The 26159-nt window shown below is 40.7% G+C and overlaps 1 protein-coding gene across 6 annotated transcripts in view; it reads right to left on the reverse strand.

Annotated features, from left to right (window-relative positions):
• The window catches only part of USP40 (ubiquitin specific peptidase 40), a 37537-nt gene that overhangs the window by 7256 nt on the left and 4122 nt on the right, over positions 1-26159 (reverse strand). For all 6 annotated transcript variants that reach the window (XR_012777042.1, XR_012777044.1, XR_012777043.1 and 3 more), the window contains exons 4-24: positions 25238-25351; positions 24485-24649; positions 23749-23895; positions 19541-19684; positions 18452-18580; positions 17828-17929; positions 17371-17478; positions 15294-15615; positions 14687-14768; positions 13464-13635; positions 12553-12637; positions 11299-11369; positions 9831-10150; positions 8769-8895; positions 7949-8006; positions 7216-7269; positions 5460-5548; positions 4726-4812; positions 3848-3884; positions 2035-2099; positions 1362-1436 (exon numbers count right to left, since the gene is read on the reverse strand). Coding sequence is in view for 3 of the 6 variants with exons in the window: in XM_075511537.1 (XP_075367652.1) it covers positions 1362-1436; positions 2035-2099; positions 3848-3884; positions 4726-4812; positions 5460-5548; positions 7216-7269; positions 7949-8006; positions 8769-8895; positions 9831-10150; positions 11299-11369; positions 12553-12637; positions 13464-13635; positions 14687-14768; positions 15294-15615; positions 17371-17478; positions 17828-17929; positions 18452-18580; positions 19541-19684; positions 23749-23895; positions 24485-24649; positions 25238-25351 (2553 nt within the window). In the remaining 3 variants the exon portion in view is untranslated. The remainder of the gene's footprint in view (positions 1-1361; positions 1437-2034; positions 2100-3847; positions 3885-4725; positions 4813-5459; positions 5549-7215; positions 7270-7948; positions 8007-8768; positions 8896-9830; positions 10151-11298; positions 11370-12552; positions 12638-13463; positions 13636-14686; positions 14769-15293; positions 15616-17370; positions 17479-17827; positions 17930-18451; positions 18581-19540; positions 19685-23748; positions 23896-24484; positions 24650-25237; positions 25352-26159) is intronic.

Raw genomic sequence — 26159 nt, forward strand, 5'->3', positions numbered from 1 at the left:
GCTCCCCCGGCACCACCACACCGTGCCAGGGCTCCCCTCCGTGACACCGCACCGACGCCAGCGCGGGAGCGCCCAGCCAGCGCCCTACCCTCGGCCCAGCCTCCGCGCCCGGCCTTAGCTGGGAGGCCCAGCCTCCGCGCCCGCCGTCCTGCGGGCTCCCCCATTCCACCTCCCGGCAATCAGCAATTATTTTGCCGATTGCCGTGGGCAGCGTGAGCCCTTCTCTTCCCCCTCCCCTACCCCTCCTGAAGGGGTGCCACCTCCTCTGCTCTGAACCCCAAGAAAAGGGGACCAGACGACATGGCTTCCGCCGGGCTGCTGTGCTGAGGTGACGGGAGTCCGCCCTCAGAGGGCCACGGAGGCCCTGGGGCCTGGAGGTGGGGTTTCTTCAGCCTGAGGACAAGGGTGGTTGAAGATGAAGCCAGACCCTCCGGGACGGCGCTCAGAGATCAAGCAAAGAAGTCAGAGAGACAGCTGTTCCTCTGGAGAAGCGGAAGACCGCAGGCCTGCCAGGAAGAAGTGCTGGCCTTCAGCATCGAAGTCCCTTCTAGCTGCCTCAATAGGAGCTCTTGGCAAGATTGTTTATTGCCTAATTTTAAAAAACCCAATAAGACACGAAGAACAGTAAAGATGCTTTCCTCCTCTCTCATCTGGTACTGGGGCGACTGCGCCTGGACTCCTCTGTCCCCTCCTGGTCTCCCCAGCCCAGGATGGACACTGATGGGGGGGTGTGGGCCCAGCCCAGGGCTTTGGAGATGGCGAGGGGCCAGGGCACACGAGGGCAGGCTGAGGGAACGGCCTCTGGCCGTGAGGGTGGTGAGACCCTGGAGCAGGTTGCCCAGAGAGGCTGCGGATGCCCCATCCCTGCAAGCGTTCAAGGTCAGGTTAGTCGGGGCTCTGAGCAACCTGATCTAGTGCAAGATCGGAACTGGGTGATCTTTAAAGGTCCCTTCCACCCCAAACTGTCCTATGACATTGCTTGAGGTTCGTTAGCAAAGAATCCTTCCATTTGTACAAGCATCGCTGACAAGAGGGTCTCCCAGCGGGGCCCTCCATTTTCAAACGCCATCCTCCGTACAAATCTGAACTGAAGGCAAACACTGAAGTTCCTCTATTTTTATGATTTTGTGAGGAAGTAGTGGCATAAGAGTTGTGCCTTCGCAAGAACCTTGCATGCCAGGAACACTGATTTCCTCCAGATCTGTTAACCTTAACACACTTCTAGGCAAAGAAGCTGCAATGGGCAAGCCTTTTACTACAGATGTTGAAAGAAGAATAAATATAGACAGACTAAAAATACTATAAATGTTGATTTAAATTAAAAGAGCTGTAAAACTACAACACAATCTCTCTCGGTTTACCTTTGGTGGAAGCTTTCCTTCACTTAGAACCAAAGTATCTCCTCTGCAAACATTAAGTTCCTTCAGAGTGGCGTTCTGCAGGAAGAGAAAGCACAGTATCCTTGTAAGTCTACATGTTCTTGCGCTTTGTTTCCTAAAGTCTATGACGGTGGCTTTTTAAGCCATGCATGCCAGAGGCCCAAGGTGTTTTGCTTTTCCACCAAAGAGCACAGAAATATCCATTTAACATCCACCGCTGGGAGACAGCGTTGCAGCAGCACGCAAGTGTTGCACCTACAGGAGGCTGCTCTGCAGGAGCCCTTCCAGAGCATCCCGTCGAGCTGTGGATTTCCTTTGCACCTCCCCATCTCACCAGCTGACACCTCGTGCTTCTTTGTAGATGTATCTTTAATGCACGGTAAGCCTAGGCTTTAGAAAAAACTACGTGGATGTGGCTTAATCCTAGTCCCTGAAAATAAGAGGCAGGTGCACAAGATTTACATTTTAACCATAGGTGTCCCAACACTGTCGTCATAAGGCCCTGTGAAAATAAAACTCTGTGTGTGTACTAATGTAGCACGCACAAAACCACCACGCATTTGCTTTAATGCGGCTCTCTTCAGGGAAAGTCTCTAACGAACAATGGAGTAAATAAACGACCGCATGATTCAAGTCAAAAACAGGATCCTCTTACTTCCTGACTTAATGCTTCCCCTGCTTCATAGCACCAGTCAATCCTTCTCAAATGCCAGTTGTCACCTACCAAAAAACCAAACACACGCATATAGAAAACTAATTAGCCAACAATGCTGTTTCGAAAAAACATTACAAAACTCTTAATAAGTGTTAAGGGGTTCTTTTGCTTGTTTTTTGTTTGTTTGTTTTTTAAGCACGACTCTGACAAATTGAATGAAGTGCCACCTTCATGTCCTTCCCCAGACCCTAGAAACACTTCGCTGTTTGGAAATGGTCTTCTCTTATTTGTATAAATGTCTCTTCCTCACCTACCTAAATAGTTTCCCTAGTTTAAGAGGAAAGCAAAGGAACTGGGTTGACAACACTTAGCCAAAAAAAAAAAAAAAAAAAAAAAAAAGTACTACAGAGGAAAGAAAATTAAAATGTTGAGAGGGGAAAAAAAAGTCTGGAAACATTGGGTGTGAATTGATGGTGCAATTCCCATGTCAATATACCATTTGCATCAGTGACACGCTCCTTAAAACAAAAACTACACGATAAGGAAAAATCCAGCTTCCCCTCCCCAACTCTCTACCAGGAGACTTCACACTGGGGTGGGGGGGGAAGATGGCATAGTCCAGAAGCTAAACCACTTTATATTTAGCACCTATATATAAAGTGCACCAGGCACAGAAGGAACAAATACAATTGAACTTTCTAATTTGACCAAAATAACTGATGAAAATGCACTTTATTCTTTGCAAGGTACAAAAATCTGACTTTCACAACCAAAAAAAACCAAGCCCAGAAGGAATCTCATCAATAAATTCGGGGGGGGGGGGGGGGGGGAGGGGATACCTTGCAGTCTTTTTAAACACCAAGAACATCAAAATCCACTAAGTCTGACATTTCTTTGAATGAGAGCTGCCAGATCACAAATCTCTGTACAAGGCCAAATTCAATTTTTCAGAAATGGTAATACAAAATAAAGCAATAAAAACAGAACCATTGTTTCTTGGCAGTAAACCTATACTATAGGGAAATGAAAGAGGTTAAGTTTGCATTTTCAAGACATTATTAACTAGTTCAACTCATGTGTACATGTACACAAGAGCACAATACATAATTTTCATTTGGGCTACTCAATGTCTGTTCTCACAGTAATGTGTTTCAGGTGAACTTTTACAGTTTTTGGAGCGTGGCTGAGTTTGCAGCCATCACTCCACTGTAACACAAAATCAGTATTCAATGAATGTTTAGAAGGAAAGCTGGAAAACAATGCCACTCCGAGTCTCTTCTCCTCCTTCCTCCCCATCAGCATCAACGGAAAGAGATGTTCAGCCAGGAGATTCATGTGTGATCTCTTACTTAATCCTCACATAAAAGCTTAGTAATGAGAACTGCTACCACTCAGATTCCCAAATACTGGCCAAACTGTGATGTCATTTTGAATAACTTGTTTTTGCAAAGCAACCAAAAATTATTTTTTTTACAGTTCATCTCATGCGTTGGTTCCCACTATGATAGAGATCTTGTCAAAACAGCCAAACACCTCCACCTGCATCCAAGCAAGTAGTCTAGGAACTGTGGATTTTGCCATATTTTGATTAAATAGAAAGTGCGAAACTGATTTTCAAGAGCAACTGCACAGCCAGCTTTTATCAGAGCAAGACTGCAAGTTTGTAATTCTTTCCTCTCCCCTCCTCACTTCACAATGACACACAGATCACTGTAACAAACTTATGACTTCCAAGTTTCAGGGTAGCAAGAGCTGCCTTAGAAATCCAGAAATCCCTTTAAAAGTCATTAAATAAGAATATAATACAACTAACCTGATAATCCAGATTTTTCCAGCATTAAATTTAGACACTGAAAAAAGAAACATATGGTGAGACTTGTCTCAATACATAGGTTGGGAAATAAAGCTTTCAGCAAACCTACACTAGAATTTTCTAACATAAAAACTGAGTGACTGATTCATCGCCAATTCCTAAAAGCAATATAATTACATAGACATGGTGTATTTGAGCTATATATTAAACCCTTCAAGTATGAGATTGTTTTCAGGCAAGAAATTTACTACATCGGGTGAGTCAGCTTTTACAAACTTAGGGAAAAAAAACCACCACAAACCAAAAAAGAACCCCAAAAAACCCACACAACACAATCTGTGCTGTCAGTTTGTTGCTTGCTTGAACAAATTCTGTCCCAGAGTTTGAAAATGCACCTTTTAGAAATTAAACCTGCAAACTCAACACTTTCCAGCCACTACTTGTAGACGTCGGCACTCTGTGCCAGAAGTCTGGATTGGCAGTACCGAGAACCGCTTCCGTCACCCTGTGCACAGCTCCTCCTGACTCCTCTCACTCCAATTCTGTGCATTCTGAGTTTGATGAACTACAAGAGAACTGTGACAGGGTCCTGCCATGATTGCGTATCATTCTGAGGACTGCTGTGTATAAAAGGAGCGGCTAGCCAGGCATGAAGCATGCGGACTATGTTCATCCCTGGGAAAAAGCAAGGATGTCTCTTTACTACTTGGTGAAAGATCAAGGCTTTCTTCCCCACTGGCCTTTGGGAGCTGAAACACTTCCTTTACCTCCGTGTCTCCTGGTGACCTGAAGCGATGCATGGGTATAAAGCAAAGTTCTCCAGGAGCAGCAGACCTGACCCAGGCATGACAAAAGCTTTTCGGAGCAGCTAGACTTACCTCTTTGACAGAGGCAGTCTCTTCCACAACTATCTCCATCTCAGGGCTTGCGTTTTGGTCACTCCCAACAATAAAATATAAGAAGAGCTAAAAAAGCAAGTATAAGCTATCAGAATACATATTTAAGTATGGAAATACTGTGAAATAACACCCCCTAATGCACACATACACCAGCTATCGCAAGCCTGCTGTCAGTCAAACAGCAGTGACTCCTTTGGGCTAAAGCAAACAATCTAAGCAGGACAAAGAGAAGCACATGCAATTGAGTTATGGCCATCAGCAGAGCTTCATTAACCATCTGTACACGTCTGCTGCAAATGAGATAAAACCTGACAATAGCACTCATGTTTAGAAATATACAACTATTTTATCTCTTGCATATTTACAGCTTGTAGATATCAAGAGCAATATCCCCCTTTTCTTACTTTATGCTCTTTACAAAAGTATACGCACATCAGAGCACAGAAGCTGGACAACTACAAAGAGACGATGATAAATGATTAGTCAAATGAGCTGTATTAACTGGTCATGTATACGCTCTTGGCTTTCTGCAACTGAGATGAATGGTGTGAGCCTTCATGCCGATACGAACAGTTCTCAGTGCCACCGAGCTTTTTTTTCCATGCTGTTTACAACCATTACAAGAGTAAAGAGAGGACTACATGAAATATTGGGAAATGTAAACAAAGCATAAAAACAGCATGAGACTCTTTTCGGTCACAGCACTACTATACCTGAGTGGAAGTTGGAGCTTTCCCACGACACAGCCCTAGCAAGCTTCCCATTTTCAGTTCCGCTTCCTTGACAGTATAATCCTCAGGCACTTCAGGGAGGACAAAAACAAAGAGAACATCATAAGCTGCTGCTTCCTGAAAATATCCATTCTATTATGCTGCTCTTTGGAGTAAGATAAAAATGTTCAGTGATGTTTAAAGAACTTCACATCCACAGCGTCGGCATCAGATCTGTAAGCCTCCTGTGATGAGAGCAAAGCAACATTTGTATAAAGGTTCCTCCCCACCACCCCTTGTATATGGGGTGACAGAAGAATTTAGATTAGAAGGGATCTTTGTAGGTTGTCTGGTCCAAACTCCTCAAACTACTCAAAGCAGAACCAGCTCTGAAGTCAGATCAGTTCACCCTGGGCTTTTTCCAGTCAAGCTCTGAATACCTCCAGGGATGGGTATCTCCCAGCCTCCCAGGGCTCCCTGTCTATTGTTTGACCGCTCCCAATGTGAATTCCCTTCCCCCCCCACCATACCAACTGGAATTTCCCTCACTGAAACCTGTCTCTGATCCTTTCCGTGTGCTCCTCTGAGAAGAATCTGGCTCTGCCTTCTCTATAGGTCCATGTTAAAGGGTTAAAGATGGGAATTATCCCTCCTCCCCCTAAGCCTCTTCCTCTTCAGGCTGGAAAAACCCAGCTTCCCTCCTCTTTCATACGCTCCAGCTCCCAAACCATCCTGGGTGCTCTCCTCTGGACTGGCTCTAGTTTGTAAGGACTTCTTTCTCATGCTGGGGAGTCCCCAGAATGGACACAATACTCCAGGTACTACCTGACAAGCACTGACTAGAGAGGAATTCATCTCTCCTTGGCTTCCTGGCTGTGTTTTACTAATGCAATATATTAGCAAAATAGCAAAGACACAGAAAATGTTTCCCAGCAAGCACAAAGCTGATCCACTCAGTTTCTCACCATTGCCCCAACAACGGCAAAAGCAGAGCTGAGGGTCCTTTTCTGCTGAACACTGGCCATCAGAAGCACGGTTATATAGTGACAGGTGGTATTGCACGCTCATCTAAATCAAAGAGCAGGCTATGGCATGAACATGTTCCTCCGTTCTTAGGGAAGCAGAAATCCATGCATTATTTAGTGTGCTTCATCCACCACAGACACGAGTTGCCTTCTCATAGTAAACAGGAACCTAACAGTACTTCCTCCATCACCACAGGGCTCAAGTTTGCTGCTCAAGCTGTTCTGAAATCCAACCTTGCGCATCAATACTCTAACAAATATATTTAGTCTATTTTGTTTCAGGAAATAGAAGTTAGAAAGACATGGAACAATGACTCTACTTCCTGGCACATCTAGAAAGTTCCTCTGTAATGTATTAAATACGATTCAAAACAGATCATTCAGAGATTTTTAATTTATAAAATAAGTATGGGAAACAGAACTTTGTTAATTCCCACAGTCTTGAAGCACATGGCCAGCGGTCAATAAACAACACCAGATATGCTAATCAGTTTTACTCATTAGGGATGCAGTAATAAAACCAAGCTGAATATTCAAGTTTAACCTCCAGCAGCTTTGTATTGCTACTGTTAATAAACAGTAAAACTGGAACCGCCCCCAAACACAACTGCTTCAGTTAAGCCTGGAAATTAGTGGAGTTACATGTGTGTACTTCTCCCAGGACAGGACAAAGGGAAGCTTAAAGTCTCCCAATTGAACTTCTTACAGAACAACGATTAAATAAATAAATTTACCTGGAGACAGAAGTTTCCCATTTCCGCTAACAGGTCTAAGACAGCTGTCATTTGCTGTAACAAAAAGGGCAGGAAAGAGAGATGGATATCTTAAGTACTTCAAATAAGAAGAAATTTGGCTCAGAAGTTTAGAGAGATAACATATTTAAGATTAATTACAACAGGTTTATCTGAGAGGCCTCCCTCTGGAGGTATTACATCAAAAGTACAATTGGAGAGAGATTCCTAGAGACTTCATGAACAGTCTTCGTTTTTATCCTTTCAGTGAAAGATTAGTTTCTCTTTGAAGCCAGCTGTTAGTCACAATCAGTAAAATACTACAAAACTGACCAAGTGCTTCCAAAGGTAAAGGCATCAACAAGAACTTTAAAGAAAGAAAACTGGAGTGTCTTAAAGAAAGGAATAAGACTTAAAAAAAAAAAATCTTCAATTCTAAGTGTAATACTTTAATAAGATGACATGATTATTCCTACTCAAACAGCTTCTGAAATATAAGAGCTTCATAAAATATATTTTAATCAAGACTTACACCGATTCACTTTTTTTAAGCTAGGAAAAACATAATTTAATTCAGAATAAGATTAATTTTAAGTCCTTTGCACCCTCTTTCTTCCCCAAAAAACTCCTAACAGCAATGGATTTGCTGTCTTGAATAGACTGATACAAAAAGCAGGAAGCCAGCCAGTAAATTCTAACGTTATCAGATCTAACAGTAAAGCAACTAAACACTTACCTAGCCCCTCCTCTAGCTGAAACTCCCGTATGGCTTTCATTTTGATATCTGACATCACCTAAAAGAAAGCAATATTAACACCTCTAATACAGAATGCCAGTAACACACCTGCTGTTCAAATGCCAGTCCACAAAAGGCAGCCTTGACTTGAAATGCATTCTAGTTATGTTCTTATTCCTGTTAACACTATACACAGCTGAGAAAACAGTTAACATTATCATACCAAACACATATAATAAATAAACGTACTGATATCATAACACATTTGTGGAAATTTTCCTGAAAAACAGTATTTCAAAAGAAAAGAAAGTGGCATTTAATTTTTGGATTTATCAAAAGACTAGTATTTCACAAATAGTAATTTTGTGAGCAAAACTAAGTAGTACTTCATATTTTCTGTAACAGGAAATAATTTTAAAGGCAGAAAAGGTACCAGAAAGGCCCACCCCTTGGGGAAAACCAGCATTTTTTCCTACCCTATGCTGCAAGCAAGAAATAACACTTTCCTCCTCTTTTAGGTTTTGTTTACTGACATAGCCTCACCAAACATACATTTATAGGATGGTCCAAAAAGAAAACTGTTTCACACTAAAACACACTAATGTAGTGTGCCCTGGTTTAAGTTACCAGCATTACAGTCTTATTACACAGCAGTCCAAATATTCCAGTAACAGTAACTCCGAGATGCACACTATTTTCATCACAGAAAAACCTTCAGCCCTGAGGCTAAATCCACTCCTCTTTAATCGGCCCAAGCGCACTGGCCAAGCTTTTCAGGGAAACAGCCTGTGTTATATCCCTGAACAATCAGACTCCTTACTGTTTCAATAGTGGCAGTAATTTTCACATGTTTCTCTTCATCTTCTGTTCTGCAGAAGTTTTTAACTTGGAGCCAGCTGATGTCATATGTAAAAGCAGTCAAATTGCCACTTGACACATTCACGAAGCTGTAAAAATGAGCAGTGCAAAGATGGTCAAAGACAGGAAAACTACACATTGTCTGGGCTAGACTGCTAAATACCAAAGCTCTCAAATAAACCAATAATGCCCAAGTCATTAATAGTGATGGCATGTCACAGAGTAAGAGTCAGAGGCCTCAGGCAGCATCCAGGCATCTCTGGGCTATGTTTTGGTAACTAGCTTTCAACGGGACCTGAGTTTCCGAAGGCACTTCAGAGTCTAAGTCCCTTTCTGAAGCTGGATTTAAGGCTTCTGGAAAAAAATATGGTAAAAGCATACCTAGTCATAACTAAAATTTGGGATTTTCTGGGTCTCTGCTACTGTATATAACCACAGAAACAGTTCTTGGTGAAGAATCCTCTCACTGCTTGATTTAATCTCAATTTTTCAGTACTGTTTCAACTAGGAAGTCAGAATGTATGTAACAAGCACATATACATGACTCTGAAAACAGGAACCTAACCTCAGGGCTATACACTGGAAAGCGAAATGAGACCAGAAATTTGCCCCTGGCAACTTCAGATTCAGCTGGGAGATTCAGCAGAGCTGCACGCTCTTCTGATATTGCTCTGTTCTCTCATCCCACCAAGTCCCTCGGAAAACCACGCAACTCAAACTTCAGAAAGTCAGGTTATGCCAAAGATGTGCCAGCACACTGGGCACAAGTTGTTCTCGCGAGGTTTTTCCCTTTACAAGTGTAAGTCAAAGGATGAGACTGCATCTGCATTTCAGGAGCAAAGAAATACCTAACAGTTGATAAGTACCTGATCTCCAAAACTTAAGATTACATTATCTTGAATTAAAAAGCCCAAAGTGACAATTAGTTAAAAGAATACATATGTATAGCTAGCACAATTTTAACTAAACAGATTTTGCCAAAATTTATTTTTTGTTTAATTATACTTCTAATCAAAACGGTTACCTCTGGTCATGGCTGTCTAAGATTAGTACTGAGCACCCATCCGTCAGACCAACACTTTTGACTGTTTCCTTCATATCTTCTTCAAGAAAAACTTCCCAGTTCTTGGTTTCTTTATCTGGTCCTGAGCCGTTCTTTAGAATGATTCCTCCTGACGGTGCTAAGGCTCTGCGCAGATCACCCAGTTTTGTGCTGCATGAAAAGACGTGCTGCGATTCTGTGAAATGCTGACCCTTCCCTCCTTCGTTATACTCTGCTAAACGAAGAACGTTTATGACCACAGGTTCATGATCAGGGCCTGTCATCACCTTTGTACCACCAATCTGAAGGAAGGAATGCAAGATTTATGCAGTGCTGATCAATAAAATACAGAAAAGGCTGGACAGCCATAAATGACAACAATAAAATTATTGAAACAAAAAAATGGACCCTCTCTCCTCATTAGAAATAAACCACCTTTGACCAAATGCCTACTGAACAAACAACTAGAGTAACTCAAAGGTGCTGGGAAGAGAAAGCGTAATGCTAAGGTCTGTTCCAAGTCTGCATGCATAGTAAATATATCGGTAATAGTAGCTGGGAAACCAGCGCACGCTTGGTCTCCATCAGAATAAGAATAGAGGAATTTAGCCCCTCAGGATATTAAAGAACTACCCAAAAGTGTGACTGAGGCAGATCAAAAGAGTTAGATTTAAAATCTGGCCTTTCTGATATTCAGCCTAGGCAAAGAACATAGTTCCTTGACAAAGGCAATTTGATCACGCAGGAAGCTGGAGACCATACCAAGAGTACAACCAAGACAAGAATGACTCTGTTACTAGATGTTTTCTTTTGGTTTTGGAGGGTTTTTTTTTGATAAATCAGAAAGAAAATGTATACTTTTACAACAAAAATCTTTCAAAAGTAATATTCTATTCCATTATAGAGATGGAATAAAATGCTGTGTTACATAACCACTGAGGCAAGTATTTGAAAGTTAAGCAGAAGCCTTAATATTAAAAGGAAGATGCAACACTAGAAAAGGAGCACAGTATTTCAGGGAGACCATACACAAAAGTAGTCATTCACAGGTCCCATTTTATATGTGGAATGATTTACTACAGGGCATAAGTTTTTGTTATCTCATTACTACCAACCGATCTCCTTCCAAGAGGCACCAGATGTTTTCAGAACACACTCCAATGTAACTGGCATTCGATATCTACAGGCACCTATCAATCTGTCCGTATCGCATTCTGCACAGTGTGATTCTATTTATAATCTTATCAAGCCGCACATTGTACCTCACTCAAGGTATACTGAAAAGCTGTAAAGACATAGTATCCCAGATGAGGCTGAAGCAGTGTCCCCAAAAACATTGGTATGCCAGCAGCACAGCTGCAGAACAGATTGACTTTTCCAAAAATGTGCCTGGAGATAGCCTCTTATCTCTTCAGAACTGACAAGGAGAGAGTGTATTTGGTTCTTTTACCTCTTTCCCATTCCACACAAAGACGTCTGCTCCATCAGCCAGCCCAATGCCATCCAGTGTCAGCTCATCTCCTAAAAAGGAGCAAATCATCAAGTTCTTTCCCCCCCTCAAAGCAGACAAGCAGGGTCAGCTGGTAAACTGAAATATGCTAGCATATTCTGCTCTGGCTCAAGCGTATCATTACAAAAGCTGCTGTGTGATCAGCATTGACGGTGGGTAATTTAGGGGTCACTCATGTAGCAAGAGCAACACAAGTGGATACACACCCCTACAGCACTCTCACTGACTAAAGAGGGCCGCAGCACGAAGGTTTCAATTCCATTTCCCTTGCAAACTGAGGCCTAAGTTAGCGCTTGGCAAAGCTGCTTGGTCAGGATTATCTACGTGAGATTTAACAGTGAATCAACAGATTTAAAATAAAAAGCTTGGATTTAACAAACAAGCTACACACTGTACGTTCCAGTCCTATTCTTTGCAGCATGGGCATTAGTATTGCAGTTTCTTTTACCTTCCTACCATAAGTCAGACTCAGATTTCTTTAAAAGTCATTGTCATTTAAAGAAATGTACTAGCATTTGGAGGAATATTTACAGCAGCTATGAGTGCCTCTGTGTTTTGATGTCAACATCATGGAAAGTTGGGTTATGTTCTGGTAGAACTCTAATTTTCTAAAACAGACCACAAAGACTATAAAATTTAAAAATGGCTGATAGGCTTTTGAAGACTAACACCTAGAACTGCATAACAATGCAAAGCTGGAGACAGAACTCATGATTTTAAAATACTAATGTGCTCTTCATAAATTAAAGTACTCTTTATGTAAGCATTTTTCTTTACAAAATTCCTACTTCAGCTTAGGCCTAACCTACATTTTTCTTTGAGGTCACCCTGGGTCTTCTCTTCTATCCTCTCCTCTGCCTACTAGGTAAAAATCTATGAAAGCAAACATTCATACGCAGATCAAGGACAAAATACAGACTGATATATTTTTGTCAGCAAATGTGTTTAACTTGCATAAGATCTGCAGTCTTACTGCACTTCACAAAAAAGATTACATATAAAAGTCTCAAAAAACTTCATTTCACTAATAAGAGCGTCCTAAATACCTTAACAGCAGTGGACATGCACGTAAGTTTGAGTTTGAAGAGTGTTCAGTAATACACTTCTCCAAGATGTTTTACATATGAAATCCTCCATGTCTGCAGTAAATACAACACATAAATAACATGGAAGCCTTGTATGTAGTAGTCTTACCATCAAGTATCTGGTAAAGATGCAGCCCTGCTGGTAAAGGCTTGGCAATACTGAGAATCATGTCTCCTTCCCAAGATTCCAACATCTAATTGGGAAGAATAAAGAAAAAAATATATATATAAAAAACACCAGCAACCAATAACTCACATCACTCAAAATTACAACTTTGCTAAAGCTGTTACAGCCTGGCTACGGAGCTCACTTTGACATTTAACGAGTCACAGCTATTTACTTCAACAAGGCCAGTAACACAGAAAACAGTCAAGCGTTTAGGACTTGGCCTTTCAGACTAATCACCAGATAGACAAAAATAACATTTCAACTGGACACTAACCAAAGGTTGCAAGGTACAGGAAAAACAGTGTTTCCTGACATTAAGTTAGCTTTGATTTAGTTTTCTATAAAAAAGCATTTTACAAATTGCCATATTACTTTAACATAGTAGAGAATAAATGCAAAGATACCGCATTCAATAGCTAAGCTAAATATTTCTTTTTACTACTTTTTTTTCTTAACCTACTCTGATTATTTCCTTTTAATTCCAGCTAGCTCCTTGAAAATACAAAGGCAAATCTGTCACAAACTGAAATGTTAAGAATAAGCCTGGAGTTTTGCAAAGCGTCAATCCATGCCCATGTACATGCTGCCCAAATATAAATAATTAGCTTATGAGAGCTTTGAAGTCTACATAGTTAAAGATTCATCAATTTCATGGCTTCTTCAACACTTTGAGAACAGACCTCAAACCAGTGTTTCCTTCTGTGTAAACCCATATAGTTTTTAACCTCCTAAAATACCGTTTTACTGTTGAAAATTTCTCATCGAGATAAAAATTGCGGCATAAATACATATGTAAATGTTGTAGCTCAAGTACAACTGAAGCATTTGACTTCATTTAATATAGCGAATACCTGGAATACTGATTGTCGAAGGTCTCCTAGCGTTTTTCTTCTATCAATAGTCAAATCCACAACACTCTCCTTCCAAGTAAGTAAAGGATGCAAAGCCCCATTGTGAAATTTATAACATGAGCTCAAATGGAGATGTAAATCAATGCCATGGTTTGCCAAGTCACATTCCGCTCTTTGAAAGAATAACACAATAATAAACCGGTGAATTTAACACTGACAAATGGCTAGCTTATTTCAGAGATGCTTCTGTGCAGTTGTCCTGGAATTGATACCCTCATGACTAGATTCACTGTCACATTCCCCCCTCCATCAAGGGGTATGCAAAGAGGTGCTCAAAGATGACAGTGATTTCCACGTTGCCCAACACAGAGCTAGCAGAGACATCCTCCACGTAAGCACTATAACAGTACGTTCTGTGTGTTTCTACACCTCCCTTCTCCCTTTCTAAACAGAACGGCAAACTTCATCTTTAGGGATGTGGAGACTGTAGGTTTTTTCAGGCTGTGTTCCAGATCACTACTCTCTTGAAATGCAGAGTCAGAAAAACTGCATGGAAACTGAGTCAGGACAGACACGGCCATGCCTTCCTCCTTTATACCTGTATCCAGTTCTATCAGCTAAATGTAGCAGCAAATACGCCATTTAAAAAATAAAGGAGTGAAATTAGCACAGTACAGAGGTATCACACAAGACTTGTGTCTCGTGTGTGTGTCTACGCTTTGATAGCTTAACTGTGATTCAGGCATATCATCAGTTCTGTGTGTCCCTCAACAGAAAGAAAAGTTTCAACCAACCTGAATACCGCTAGCTCTCTCCTCTACATTTCTGGCAAATGATACCATTTATCTGTTGTTTCACAGTAAAGCAAGTCATTCCCCCTTCTCCAATGGAGAACTCCCTCTATAAACATAATTAAGAAAATGTATTCCTTTCTCCTTCCAGAATTGCACTGATTTTCACAAAAAAAAAAGGTACGATTATAAACTGTAAGTAAGTTCCCCTTGAAATTCTGCAGAATGCCTAGTTATGCCACTAACAGGGAGGCAGGGAACCAGTAAAGGCAGAATGTGGGCACACCAGTTGTATTCCTCGATTAACCTCTAGGACATTGAATCATTTTAGTATCTGAAAGAAACGCATTGAGTAGAGCCATTTTAAATCACTTTGGAGATCTGCAGATTAAGAATGCTGTTTAAGAGATTGGTACAGTTACATTAATATACCTCATTTTTTGCAGCTCAGTATTAGCAGCATTCATTTCATTCAGAAGGTGTTCAGGAATTTGGTACCTTGGATTTCCTCGCGCTGCAACAAATAATATAGGCTAGTTTGGCCTCAGCTGCTTAAAATGTGTTTCGGCAAACAAGAAAAGTGATCAAGATGAGACATTACAATACGGTAATCATTGAAAATTCAGAGCAATAATGTTGCATCCTTTCCTAAGAGAGAAAATTAAACGGCAAGATGATACAAAGAACAAACAAGTGCTTTTACTTCTTCCCATCAATCTTTCCCTACGGGAAACTGATACACGAATGCCGTTAGCAACAACTTTTATTTGTTTCAGTAGGAGATGTTCTGCTAGTATTTGTGAGGCGTACTAGAAAAAAGTTAGTGTTAGCTATAGCCAATTAATTGGTCGCTACCTCCTTGGAGGTAACCTCCATGTATCTTAGTTAACCCTTTTTTCAAATGATCACTAGAAAGAAAACTGTATCTTCAGTTCTTTCAATTGAAGGAAAGGACAGAAATGCCCAACAGCCTTTGCCCTCCAGAAAACAAACTGTCAATGAAAGAAGCCCCCAGAATATCAAGATGAGCTTTGTGTACCTTCAGGTGGTCTCTTTAACTGAGATTTTCGATAAAACAGCATGTAGGCACTCTCTTTACCCTGAAATTGTTTCTCAATGTCCTTCTCCTTGATCGGCTGGACTTTTGAATCATTCAGATCAAACCAATGGCAGCCAGCAGAACTGTCCCTTAGCCTTATAGGGGTTTTTTCTGAATTCCACTGGACACCATTCTTCTGAGGGTGGCTTTGGAGATCTTGCCCTTGAGAATCTGACTTAAATGGGAGCTTGTGTTTTTCCTTCAGACCAACCTTATTTTCATCAGGACTGAACTGAAATATCTGAGGATGATTCTGCAAATACTAAAAGGAAAGCAAGGACAAGATGAAGAAGATACCCAGTTTTACATACAGCAGACTGCATTAGCTACTTCACCCGATTCATCCTCAAATTGATACACAAACCCCATCACTTCAAACTTGGGTTTTATGATGATTCCTCATGTATTTCCTCAGTTTAGACAGAAAAATGTAATTTTCCTATCACCACTTATCTGCCTGATCTTTTATATGCTGTCGCTGGCTTCGTTTCTTATGTAACTTCAAATTAGCATGCAAGAAATTGCGAAAGAATTTTTTTAACACACACGCATCACTAAGAATTAAATCAGAGTAACTTCTGAATTTCAAGGATTGCTTGAGATGCTGGATTCCTTTTCAAATACTTCTCACAAGTGCATACTCCCTGTCCCTGGAAAGGGAGCATAGGGAGTGATGCTTTATAGGCAATTGAAAAGCCTCTGCTTTATCAGACACACAGAGTACCATCCCAACCAGTTTAGCCCTTTAACACTGGTACTTTCTGCTCCCTAGTCTTCGCAGAAGTGCTCCCTTCTGTATTTACCAGACAGGGATCTTAAGCTCCAATTCTGGCCTGCTGAATTGTACCTTACCCAAATTAATGCTGCCCATTGGGGCACCTCAAGGACTTGAAACCTACTCGTTCTGTTTTGCCAGGCTTATCCACTCTGTTCTCTACTTTCATTTTAGCAGCGTGCAGATACTTCAAACAAGCTTGGTGTCCAAATTACACAAAACAAAATCATGGCTCTTGAGGGATGGGGGGGGGGGGGGAAGGAGGGCACCAACTGCCCTCCAATACCCCCCACAAAACTACAAGAACTACCCAACCCCCTCAAAAAAAAAAAAAAAACCAACAAACCAAAAACAACCCCCCAAAATCTGAATTTCAGTTTTAATCATAATCAAAAACTCATTTGATACTTCAAAAAGCATAAAACTATTTACAGTTGTTTCAATAAGGGAAGTCCTGCATTGATCAATGTGCTTTTGGTATAGATCCAGCACTTGTGAAAAGTCAGCTTTGGTAATATTCACAACAGCACTCAAACTTTGAAATGGTTAATACCGGGTTGCTCACAACTTGTTTCTATCTCTTCCCTGTCAAAGTCAGGAAAGCATCTACCTCCGCAGAAGACTCACGTTCAGATTTCACAACTACGTTTAAATAACTGTTGGGAAAACTGCATTGTTAGTTCTATTCAAAAAACAGTCAAACGATTTTTCCACATATCTAAACACAAATGCTAAAGTATTTTCCTTAAAGCATTAGAAAATACTGTAACCAATTGGCCAAACAGAAGATTTTACTGTAAGTGCTAATTTTATGGACACGCCCTAATCAACCAAAAACTGGCATACATTTTCAAAACCTCACTCCTGTTATGACTGTGAAGAAGTACTGCATTTCTTCTTTAATTCCCATCAGTGCTTTTATGTTCAAGTGGTAGTAGTGTTGTTGCAGCTTCATTCACAGACACACATGAAACAAGGTTCAGTAGGTAAGGTTAATTCTTTTATAGGCCAACCATACAGATGGGAAAAAAAAGACACAAGCTTTCAGGCAGACAATCCCTTGAGAATCTTGTCCATGTTCCCCAGCCTACTCATTTATCTTAGAAGCCTCTCTTACACATGCTGCATCTTGCTAGTCCAAGTGCCAGTATTTTCAATTACCATCCTACTGACTATTCAATAGGAATATAAATGTGAAGTTTTCTTAACTGTAAAAACCAAATTAACATACATACATATTACCTTTCGTAATGCTCCATATTGTTTTCGGTATTTCTTATTCCAGGACACCCCTTTTTTCTCCAATAATTTCTGCCCTACTTGATCCACAGGAATTTGTTTAGATTCTTCCTACAGAGAAATTAAAAACTAGGATAACAAAGGCTACAAAAGTCAAGGGATCAACACAAAAGCCAATTCTGAAGTGCTTAAACCATTCCTGTTTGTTAAGAAGCCAATGGAACATCACCTTTTGCAACAGCTTTGGCAAGCAACTTAAGAAATACTCAAAAACAGCCGTTTCCTGTATGAAGAGCCACTATTAGTATTAAAGTCAGGTTAAGTTACAAGTTTTACGTGCTTCACAGTAAGTTCAGAAGAGCTCTGTATGCTTAAACCTGCCCACTCTTGCATACGCTAACCCCTTCTTCTAGGTTCCTTAATATCAAAATCAAAGCAATAAACTCCTTACATACCATACCTCTGATAAAATCCCTTTCAACACGGCCAATGGATTTTCTACTTCTGTGGCGTTTTCAGTATCTCTTAAAGCCTTATCTTCAATCAGCCTATCCTCCTCTTCCTGTATATGAAAAATAAAAGACTCGCAAAAACTTGTTGTTTCACACACAGCTAGCGGTTTTCGATGATAGTCTGTACTAACATTAGCATGCACAAATTAGAAGTGTGAAGGAAGTTCTGATAAGCTGCCTCTGCCACCCGCTACGGACTGTATATTGTCATACAGAATATCCACTATCAGGTTTTTTTAACAGAAAAGGCATTTGCATTATTTATAAACAGCCAGCCAGAGTTATCCATTAAAATGACTGTGCTAGTCTTGAGCAAAGACATTAATTCATTTTGGAAAGAAAAAGCGAGCCCAGTAACATGAGATAGTTCAGCAGATTGGAAAGCTAAAATTTGCTACAAAATATTGATGGAGCTCACATACTGTGGAAAACCAGCCTTCTCAACGAGGTAAGAGACCAAATGCCTCACTAAAATACTCATTAGTTTGGATGTACATTTCATCCACTAGCTCTTAATAGTTTTCTGAAAAATGAGACATAACAAGCAAGGAAGAAAAACCTGTAGGACTTACTTGTAATTGCCAGTTTCCTAATTCATCCACATCTCTGATATAAACATGATAGTGTCCTCCATAGCAGCCACCTTTATGTATAATAACAGAGAAGAGCTCATACATGTACTCTGAATCATCCATTTCAGTCTTTAAAAAGAAAAACAATAATAATAACAATAACAATAATATATATCAGTAAGTCTTTCACACAAGGACAGTTTTAAACCATCACCAGAGCTTCAGATATTTCTCAGTGTGCATTCGCACGTGCAGAGATTGAAATGGCTTTTCAGTGCTGCGGAACACATGTATGCACTGACACAAACCACGGACCAAGGCACAGGCTCATTAAGCAACTTTTTAAGCATGACTGTGAACAATATTGGAAATTCAAAATTTAAAATAATGAAATATTGATGCAAATAATAGAACAGCTCAACCTGTTTGTTTATAACCAGGCTTATCTTGTTTAAAAGACCAGAGAAAAAACAAGCAACACATTTATACATAAACCAACTGAAAAAAAAGGCTTCTTCAAATACAAACACTGAGAAATTTCCAAGCTTGCATTGCAACATTTCAATAAGAAAAATGTTTTTTTCAATAACAGTGCCTCTATTAGTATATTCTTTATTTATCTTAAGGATCAAAAATTGTCATCAAGCACTGGTATAGCTCAGTTTATAATCTAAATACACATGTATGAATGCAAAGACAGAGTCTTAAGAAAAATGAAAGAACTACAGGCACATAAAACATACATAGCTAAGTTTATACATGACACTATTAGACAACAATTAAAAAAAACAAATTTAATTTCAATTTCCAGGTGATAATCTTCCTTTTAAGCAAATGTAAGATCAAGTTTTAGGTAATTATTATACCCTTTCCCCTTGTATAGCCACAAGGTATTTCCCACTCAGTTAGAAAGTGGTCTTTTGGAAACAAATGGGAATTCCAAAAATTTGGAATTGGGAACAGAAGAGAACCCCACAAAGTTTCTCAATTACTTTGCCCTGAAAAAATGCAAAATAAAAGATAATTGTCCTTGAGATACCGGTTCTCTGCAAAGTATATAAAAATTTGAACAAATATAACAGTACATACCTGCTCACAAAAAGGCCTCAGATTTATCTGGATAGGGAATGTATAGCAGCTCGTCTCCTTGTATCGTTCGCACTTCTCAAAGTCAAAGTTAAATCTCAGGAGAGAAACGGTGAGAAAGGGTGGCAATTTGCGTAGTTTAGCAGACTGTAAAATGATTTTAAAAGTTGTAAGCACACAGTTACACAGAATAGTGTTTCCAATTTGCTATGGTCAACTCTTTGCTTTCCAACAAAGCTTCGGTACAACCAGGCAGACATGACCAGTGTTTTCATTTTTAAAATGTCTTCCTTAATTCTCAATTTCCCTACTAACTAGACATCCTAAAAGCAACCAAGATCCTTCCCCTCTATTAAGCCCTACACTTTCTTTGAATGGTGATCACCAACCAGTCCCATACTTTATCCTTCTACAGAAAATGAAGGACATCGCTGAAATTCTAGTCAGTAATTACATTTCCATAGCCCACATCTTCTTTGTGAAAGGGTTTTCTTGAATTTCATTCGAAGAAGCAACTGTTTCAAACCCCTGGGTTTGTGCTTACGCATGAAGTCAACTACACAGCATCTTCCCAGCAACTTTGCTCTCGGCCCCTTGCACAGCAGCTGCCACCACAAGTCCCACACTGACCCTGGCAGCCCAGAGTAAAAAGCACAAACACTCAACTGTTCCTGAAAAGCAGGCACTTCAGAAGAGCGACACAGCTTCGTGGTAGCTTCACCATTCCCAGATGAACAGTGGGGCGCTCAGCATCTGGCATGGGCCCTGAAGCCAGCCAAAAAAAAATAGCTATGAAGGAAGCTCAGCCTACAAACATAGCCTACACACTTGCTTCTGCTGCAAGGAAAGGACCTCACCTGAGGCTGGGGCTATTACTCTTCTGGCCCCTCCTGGTCATCTCCTCCAAGCACAGCATTTGTGCTTCACCTGAGGTTTATTCCAAAGACCACTGAGGTGTTTTCCAGTTCTTTGGGGTTGTGTGACCCCAAGTATAGGTCAGGGCTCATACAGGCACAGTGTTTTCAAATGTGGAAGTCAGAAATTATCCTATCTGTAACATAACTAGCTTTGACAGGTGTATATTGTCCAGAAAAAGAGATCACTCCCACATGTATTTTGCAGCCTGCTGCTGAGCGACTGTTAGGCTACCTCCGAATGCAACAGAAATGGTCCGAAAAATGTCACCAGAATATATCACAGTGGCATCTTGCTTAAGATCTGCCAGGCTGCTTGAAGAAAAGGGCCTTGACTAAGATCTGTGGGCTATGGTAAATGAGCACAATGCTGTGCCTGAGCGGCATGGGGTAGGGTGTATCCTGGGAGACCCTACAGACAGCCACAGAATAACCAAGCAAGGGTTAAAGTCTCCCTCATTTATATGGAAGAGGACCTTCAAGGCAGGAAAGCCAACATAATACATTTTAGTAAGGAAGAATATTAATCAAGACAGAACAACTTGGTGTGTGAGCACATCAGGAACTCTGGTGCGAAGCAAAACCAACCGTCTTGTATCACCTCTGATTGTAAGTGTAGATTCAATGGACAAGCTTCTGAGCCTTTCCAGTGTCTCCACCCAACTCTCCATTTGCAGAGCCATACCAGAGAACCTCCCAGGATCACACATACGGCGTAAGAAACTCCCTGAATTAGGTATTTAATTTGTGTCAATTGCGAAGACTACTGTGCAGAGCATAGTGGCACAAAGGATTTTGCATGCTTTTCCAAGTTTAGAGTGATAATCAGACTGTACAATTAAAATTTCATAAAGTTCTGGAACACAAGATTCTTCTACTACTAAATTCTCTAGAGGCCAAGACAAAAAAACGGGGAAGAATAACATCTAAAGATCCACAGCGCACTAAAGGAAGGGAGGAATAGAGTGGGTAGGTATGGGCCATCTTGTCTTTGAAACAGGCAGGCGGTCGCACTGTTAGGCAGCTGCCTTCCTACTGCTGCCACCAAGCCTAGAGCAACTCAGCTGGCACCTCTCTTGCTGCCAGTGTTGAGGCTCACTGTAGTCTGCTGCGATCACACGCATCGTGCCAGTGGGGCCACAGAGCCACAGGCAGCAGCCGTGCCGACCCAACATCCCTCCCTCCCGCTACAGCCCTCCAGCACAGCCCTTCTCTCTTGAGGTTGTCCATTCATACCCCGGCATCCCCCAGCTATGTGACTTTTTACCCAAGTTCAGAGTTCCCACTGTCTTCTTGTGTGGATGACCGTATTTGAGAGGTAAGCAACTATTATCTCGCACTCCCTTGAACCCAGCAAAGTTTAACTCAAACAAGCCCTTATAACCAAGCCACATGAGGCATTGGCAAATGGTCCCAAACTCCTGAGTCACTGATTAACTTCACCTGTCCTCAGCCGGCCTTTGCACCCACTCTCTTTCACATTAAGGGTGCTGCAAGGTTTGGACCGCACTCATCCTGCTGCAGGAGAGTGACCACAGTAGGCCAAAGAGCTTCGCTGCTGAAGAGGGCAGAGTATGTCAAAGGCAGAGTGCACTAACAGCCTATGTCTGCTTCCCCTTTACAAAAAGTAGTGGGAGTAACAGGAAAAAGGAGCAACTTTTTTTTATAAAAACTTACAACATGAAAAATTAGCGCAGAAGAAAACCAAACACCACTTTGTATCATTCTGGAAAAATGCAATTCAAAGACCTACAGCTCTCGTAAAGCTCTCGCTGGGCTGCCCTTCCCTGGCCCTGGCTAACGGGATGGATGACAAGACACATAAAAAGTCTTAAATTCGTTGGGGAAACCCAATGTTGGGGAAATATGTTGGGGAAACCAGTCCAAACTGTTGTAAACCAACAAATAGGGATGAGCTGTCAGCACAAGGATGCCGCTGCACTGGCATACAGACAGTAACCAGTGTTAAAAGCCATGCCACCATTTAACAAAGCACTCAGGCTCACATACACAGCTCCTCTGGAAGATACCAACATCAACAAGCGTCAAGCATCTGAACCTTTCCCAAGGTGCCCAGGGGTGAAGGCTGGGAACTAGGCAGACAAAGGAGTACTCCAGTCTGGATGTCCCTGAGCTCCTGCGGATCACTCTCAATAAACACTACAGGCTTAATGTCAACAGTTCTCTGTTGAACACTGAGGAGCTCCGATGACTCGAAACAGGAAAGGGACACTGCATTTGGCTTTACAAGTAATTTTTTTAAAAAACAACTGAAAACCAACAGTTCTCACCCATAGCTGAGCACAGAACAAAGCAGTAAATCGTTCACTAGAAGATTATGACAAAGCAGCACAAGTCAACAGATAAACCTGTCGGCTTCCTTCAAAAGCATCTTCAAGCTACTGCCTGAAGAAGACTCTTTCACAGTCCATATTCTGACCGCAGGAACATGACTTTGCAGCTTTGCTGTGCCTGGATTTTTATCCTCCTCCTTCCTGGCCTCTCAGATGGAGGGAAACTCCTGGTGGTGCCCATGGATGGAAGCCACTGGCTTAGCATGCGGCAAGTGGTTGAAAAGCTCACCAAGAGAGGACACGAAGTGGTGGTGGTTATACCAGAAGTAAGCTGCAGATGAAGACAACACAGGCATACGCTGCGAAAACACACCCAGTGTCTTACACATTAGAAGAGCTGGATGGTTCCTTGCATTAATACATTCTTAGTCACCTGAAGGCTCTAGAACTACAGAACATATGGAAAACACCTACTAAGGTGTTAATTTATCGCTGCAAGAACCTGTTCAGCATCAGGGAAACAATGCAATACCTAGATCAACAGATTCCATTTCCCTGTGCAGAGTAACAGTTGTTCATTATTTTTCTCTCCCATTTGGGTTCTTCATGAGAGGATTTCCATGGTTTCCTTCATTACATGAATCTGTTTATTTTTTCTTTATGGTCTAGCTTATCTTTTAGCCTATCCTCTAAAATGCCCAATGCCAGGGGCAGTAGAGGTGCGTGAACGAAGCAATACTCTCGAAACTACATGCCATGCCATTCACCACTGGCTAGATTAAAGACTGCAACAACATTCAAGTCAAGAAACGAGTCACATGAGCTTTTCTTGACATAGTTGCTGAGGTTTAAAAAAACAGGTCAGATTTTGCATCCTCTTGTTATATACCGTCTGATTAAAGATACAGATTTTTTTATTTTGGAGTTAGAGGGCAGACACAGCAATGTGAACAAAGTTTCTAAACGTTAGCAAACTGAACACTGAGAATCACCAATGCATTACCTTTGAAGCTTCAACAAGTTTATCACAGGCTCCGCATCGATACAAGTTCTCATTTTCAAAGTACTCTTCTTCCACATACATGTTCCACAGGGCCTCCTCCAAGCCAGCAACACCTTTTACCGCCACTGTTAGGTCTAAGAAATCTTCCTATGCAGAAGTACAACAAAAAAATAAGGTAGTAAGTGGTGTAAGTTCACAGTACATTAGAAAGATACTCATCCCATTCACCACAGCAGATGTGAGCACCCATTTTGCTTTCATTGTTGATGGGGGGAAACCAAACCCCATATATCCACATAACAGAAATTAATTGAAAAAAAAAAAAAAAAAAACAAAAACAAGGATTTTTTTTTTAAATTACAAAGTGCAGTAAAAGAATGTAAAGATATGTTTCACTGTTGTTACCGCACTGTTCAGCTGTCTCCTAACTACATCTAGTAAAGGCAACGCCTGCAGACTCAGAAAATGCAGTAACACTTGTTTTTTCACCTCTGAGTCACAGCTTGATGTAGGTGGTTTAGAAAATTCCAGCCAAGACTTAACAACAAAGTCATGCATAATTTTCATATGTTTTCAAGTCTGCAGTGCCCTAACCAATACATGCTACCTAGATTCAACAAGGCCACCAGGGACACTCAAGAAAGATGCCATTATTTTTGGAGTTTAAAAAAAAGAACATTTAAAGTATCTTCAACAGACTGAACACAAACGTATCCTGGAAAATCTCTGGCTTTACCTGTCTCTCACTGATATTCTTACATTCTTTACAAACAATCTGGTTGACAACAATCCCATGGTACAATCGATTAATAAGGTCATGACCCGAAGTCCCCACAAGGGAAGTCTCCAAAGCACTGAACAGAATCCGATTTAATTCCTGCACATCGTGCTGCCTCATTTCCTGCAAGAGAAAAAAAAAAAACCTTGAAGAAATAAAATAGTGCCATCTGCTTTGCTTATTGCTTAAAAACAATATATATTAAGTGTGACAAAGACAGCTGCCTCAATGACTACCCATATATTTACTACCTTGAGTAGTAAGTTACTACCTTTATTATTATTTGTTATTCTTAGTTTAGTTATGCTGAGTAGCTACAAGTACATGAACTATAACCCACAGAAGACACTTTCACTTGGGTAGATTTAGACTAAACTCTAAGATGAGTTACACAGTTCAATTTAGGTAAGAATCTAAGTACTTGAGGACAAGAACCCTAATCACTTTTGGAAAAACGTTCCCGTAAAAACAAAAAGAAAAGCTACTGAAATTGTATCCAACAGAACAATTTTCTTCTGTTGCTCGCTGTAAACAATTGGCATGTACTTCACGTGGACATACAATTGTACGCAACAATAGTTAACCCAATTCAATGCTATCTCCACAGCTTGAAGTATTCTAAGGTATTTCTTAAATGTCAGACTTCAAAAAAAATCTTCTCCATTCAGGAAAAAGTTTATCAACGATGGTGTCACTGATGGCGATTTGTACCTCATGGCTGTTCCACCCAAAGCTCTCGGTGAGGTCTGTCGTAGATGCAGCTTGCTGGTCCAAGAGCAGAAGCTGAGCAAATAACCGTTGAAGTTGTAATGGAATTATTCGAACCTAGAAATAAAAAACAAAATATACCCAACAGATCAGAAAGTCTTCAAACCAATCATTTCAATAAAAAGAAAAATAATTTAGTACAAAATTTTTAACAAACCACTACTGTCTATGGCTTTCATAAAACATAGAATTTGTTTCATAAAACATAGAATTTTGTTGCCCAGTTCACACAAAAACATTAGTCAGACTTGGTTCCCAAAAATCTACAGTGCCTCACCTCGCTCAGCCAAATACAGTCATGGAACACGTTTTGTTGTAAAGTAAAACTGTACGGATTAAAATTAAGCCATCACCATAGTAAAAAAAGGACAACTTTCTTTGATATTTTTCATAATACTAAACCCTAAGAACTCAGGGACAAGACATCATGACATACAGATTTAACATGCGCTACCTCCTTGCTCAGTAAAGGGTTTGGTGGTGGGGTGGAACGAGATGGGAAGGAGAATGGTTAATGTCAACAAGCTTGATCAGCTACCTATATTTATTTTTGACTTACAAAGAAAAAAATTTTCCAAGCAACCAGTTTTATCACTTCAACTCGAGAACTAAAGAATGAAATTCCATAGTCAACTTTAGTAAGCACTTTTTAAACAAAGATTAAATTCCAGTCTCATACCATCTTCTGCATGGGTGGGCTGTTAAACCTTCAGAGAGCCTCAGTGCAATCACCTAGGTTACACACATATGTAGATTTTTTTTTTTTCCTGGTGACAAATAAGTCTTAGCCCTGTAGCTTCAATTACAGAAGAGAAAAATCTAAAAAGGACTGTAGAGACTTCAGGATTGTCCTCTGAAGACAAAA

This window comes from Mycteria americana, chromosome 9 (assembly GCF_035582795.1).
Source record: "Mycteria americana isolate JAX WOST 10 ecotype Jacksonville Zoo and Gardens chromosome 9, USCA_MyAme_1.0, whole genome shotgun sequence".
NCBI classification, from domain to species: Eukaryota; Metazoa; Chordata; class Aves; order Ciconiiformes; family Ciconiidae; genus Mycteria; species Mycteria americana.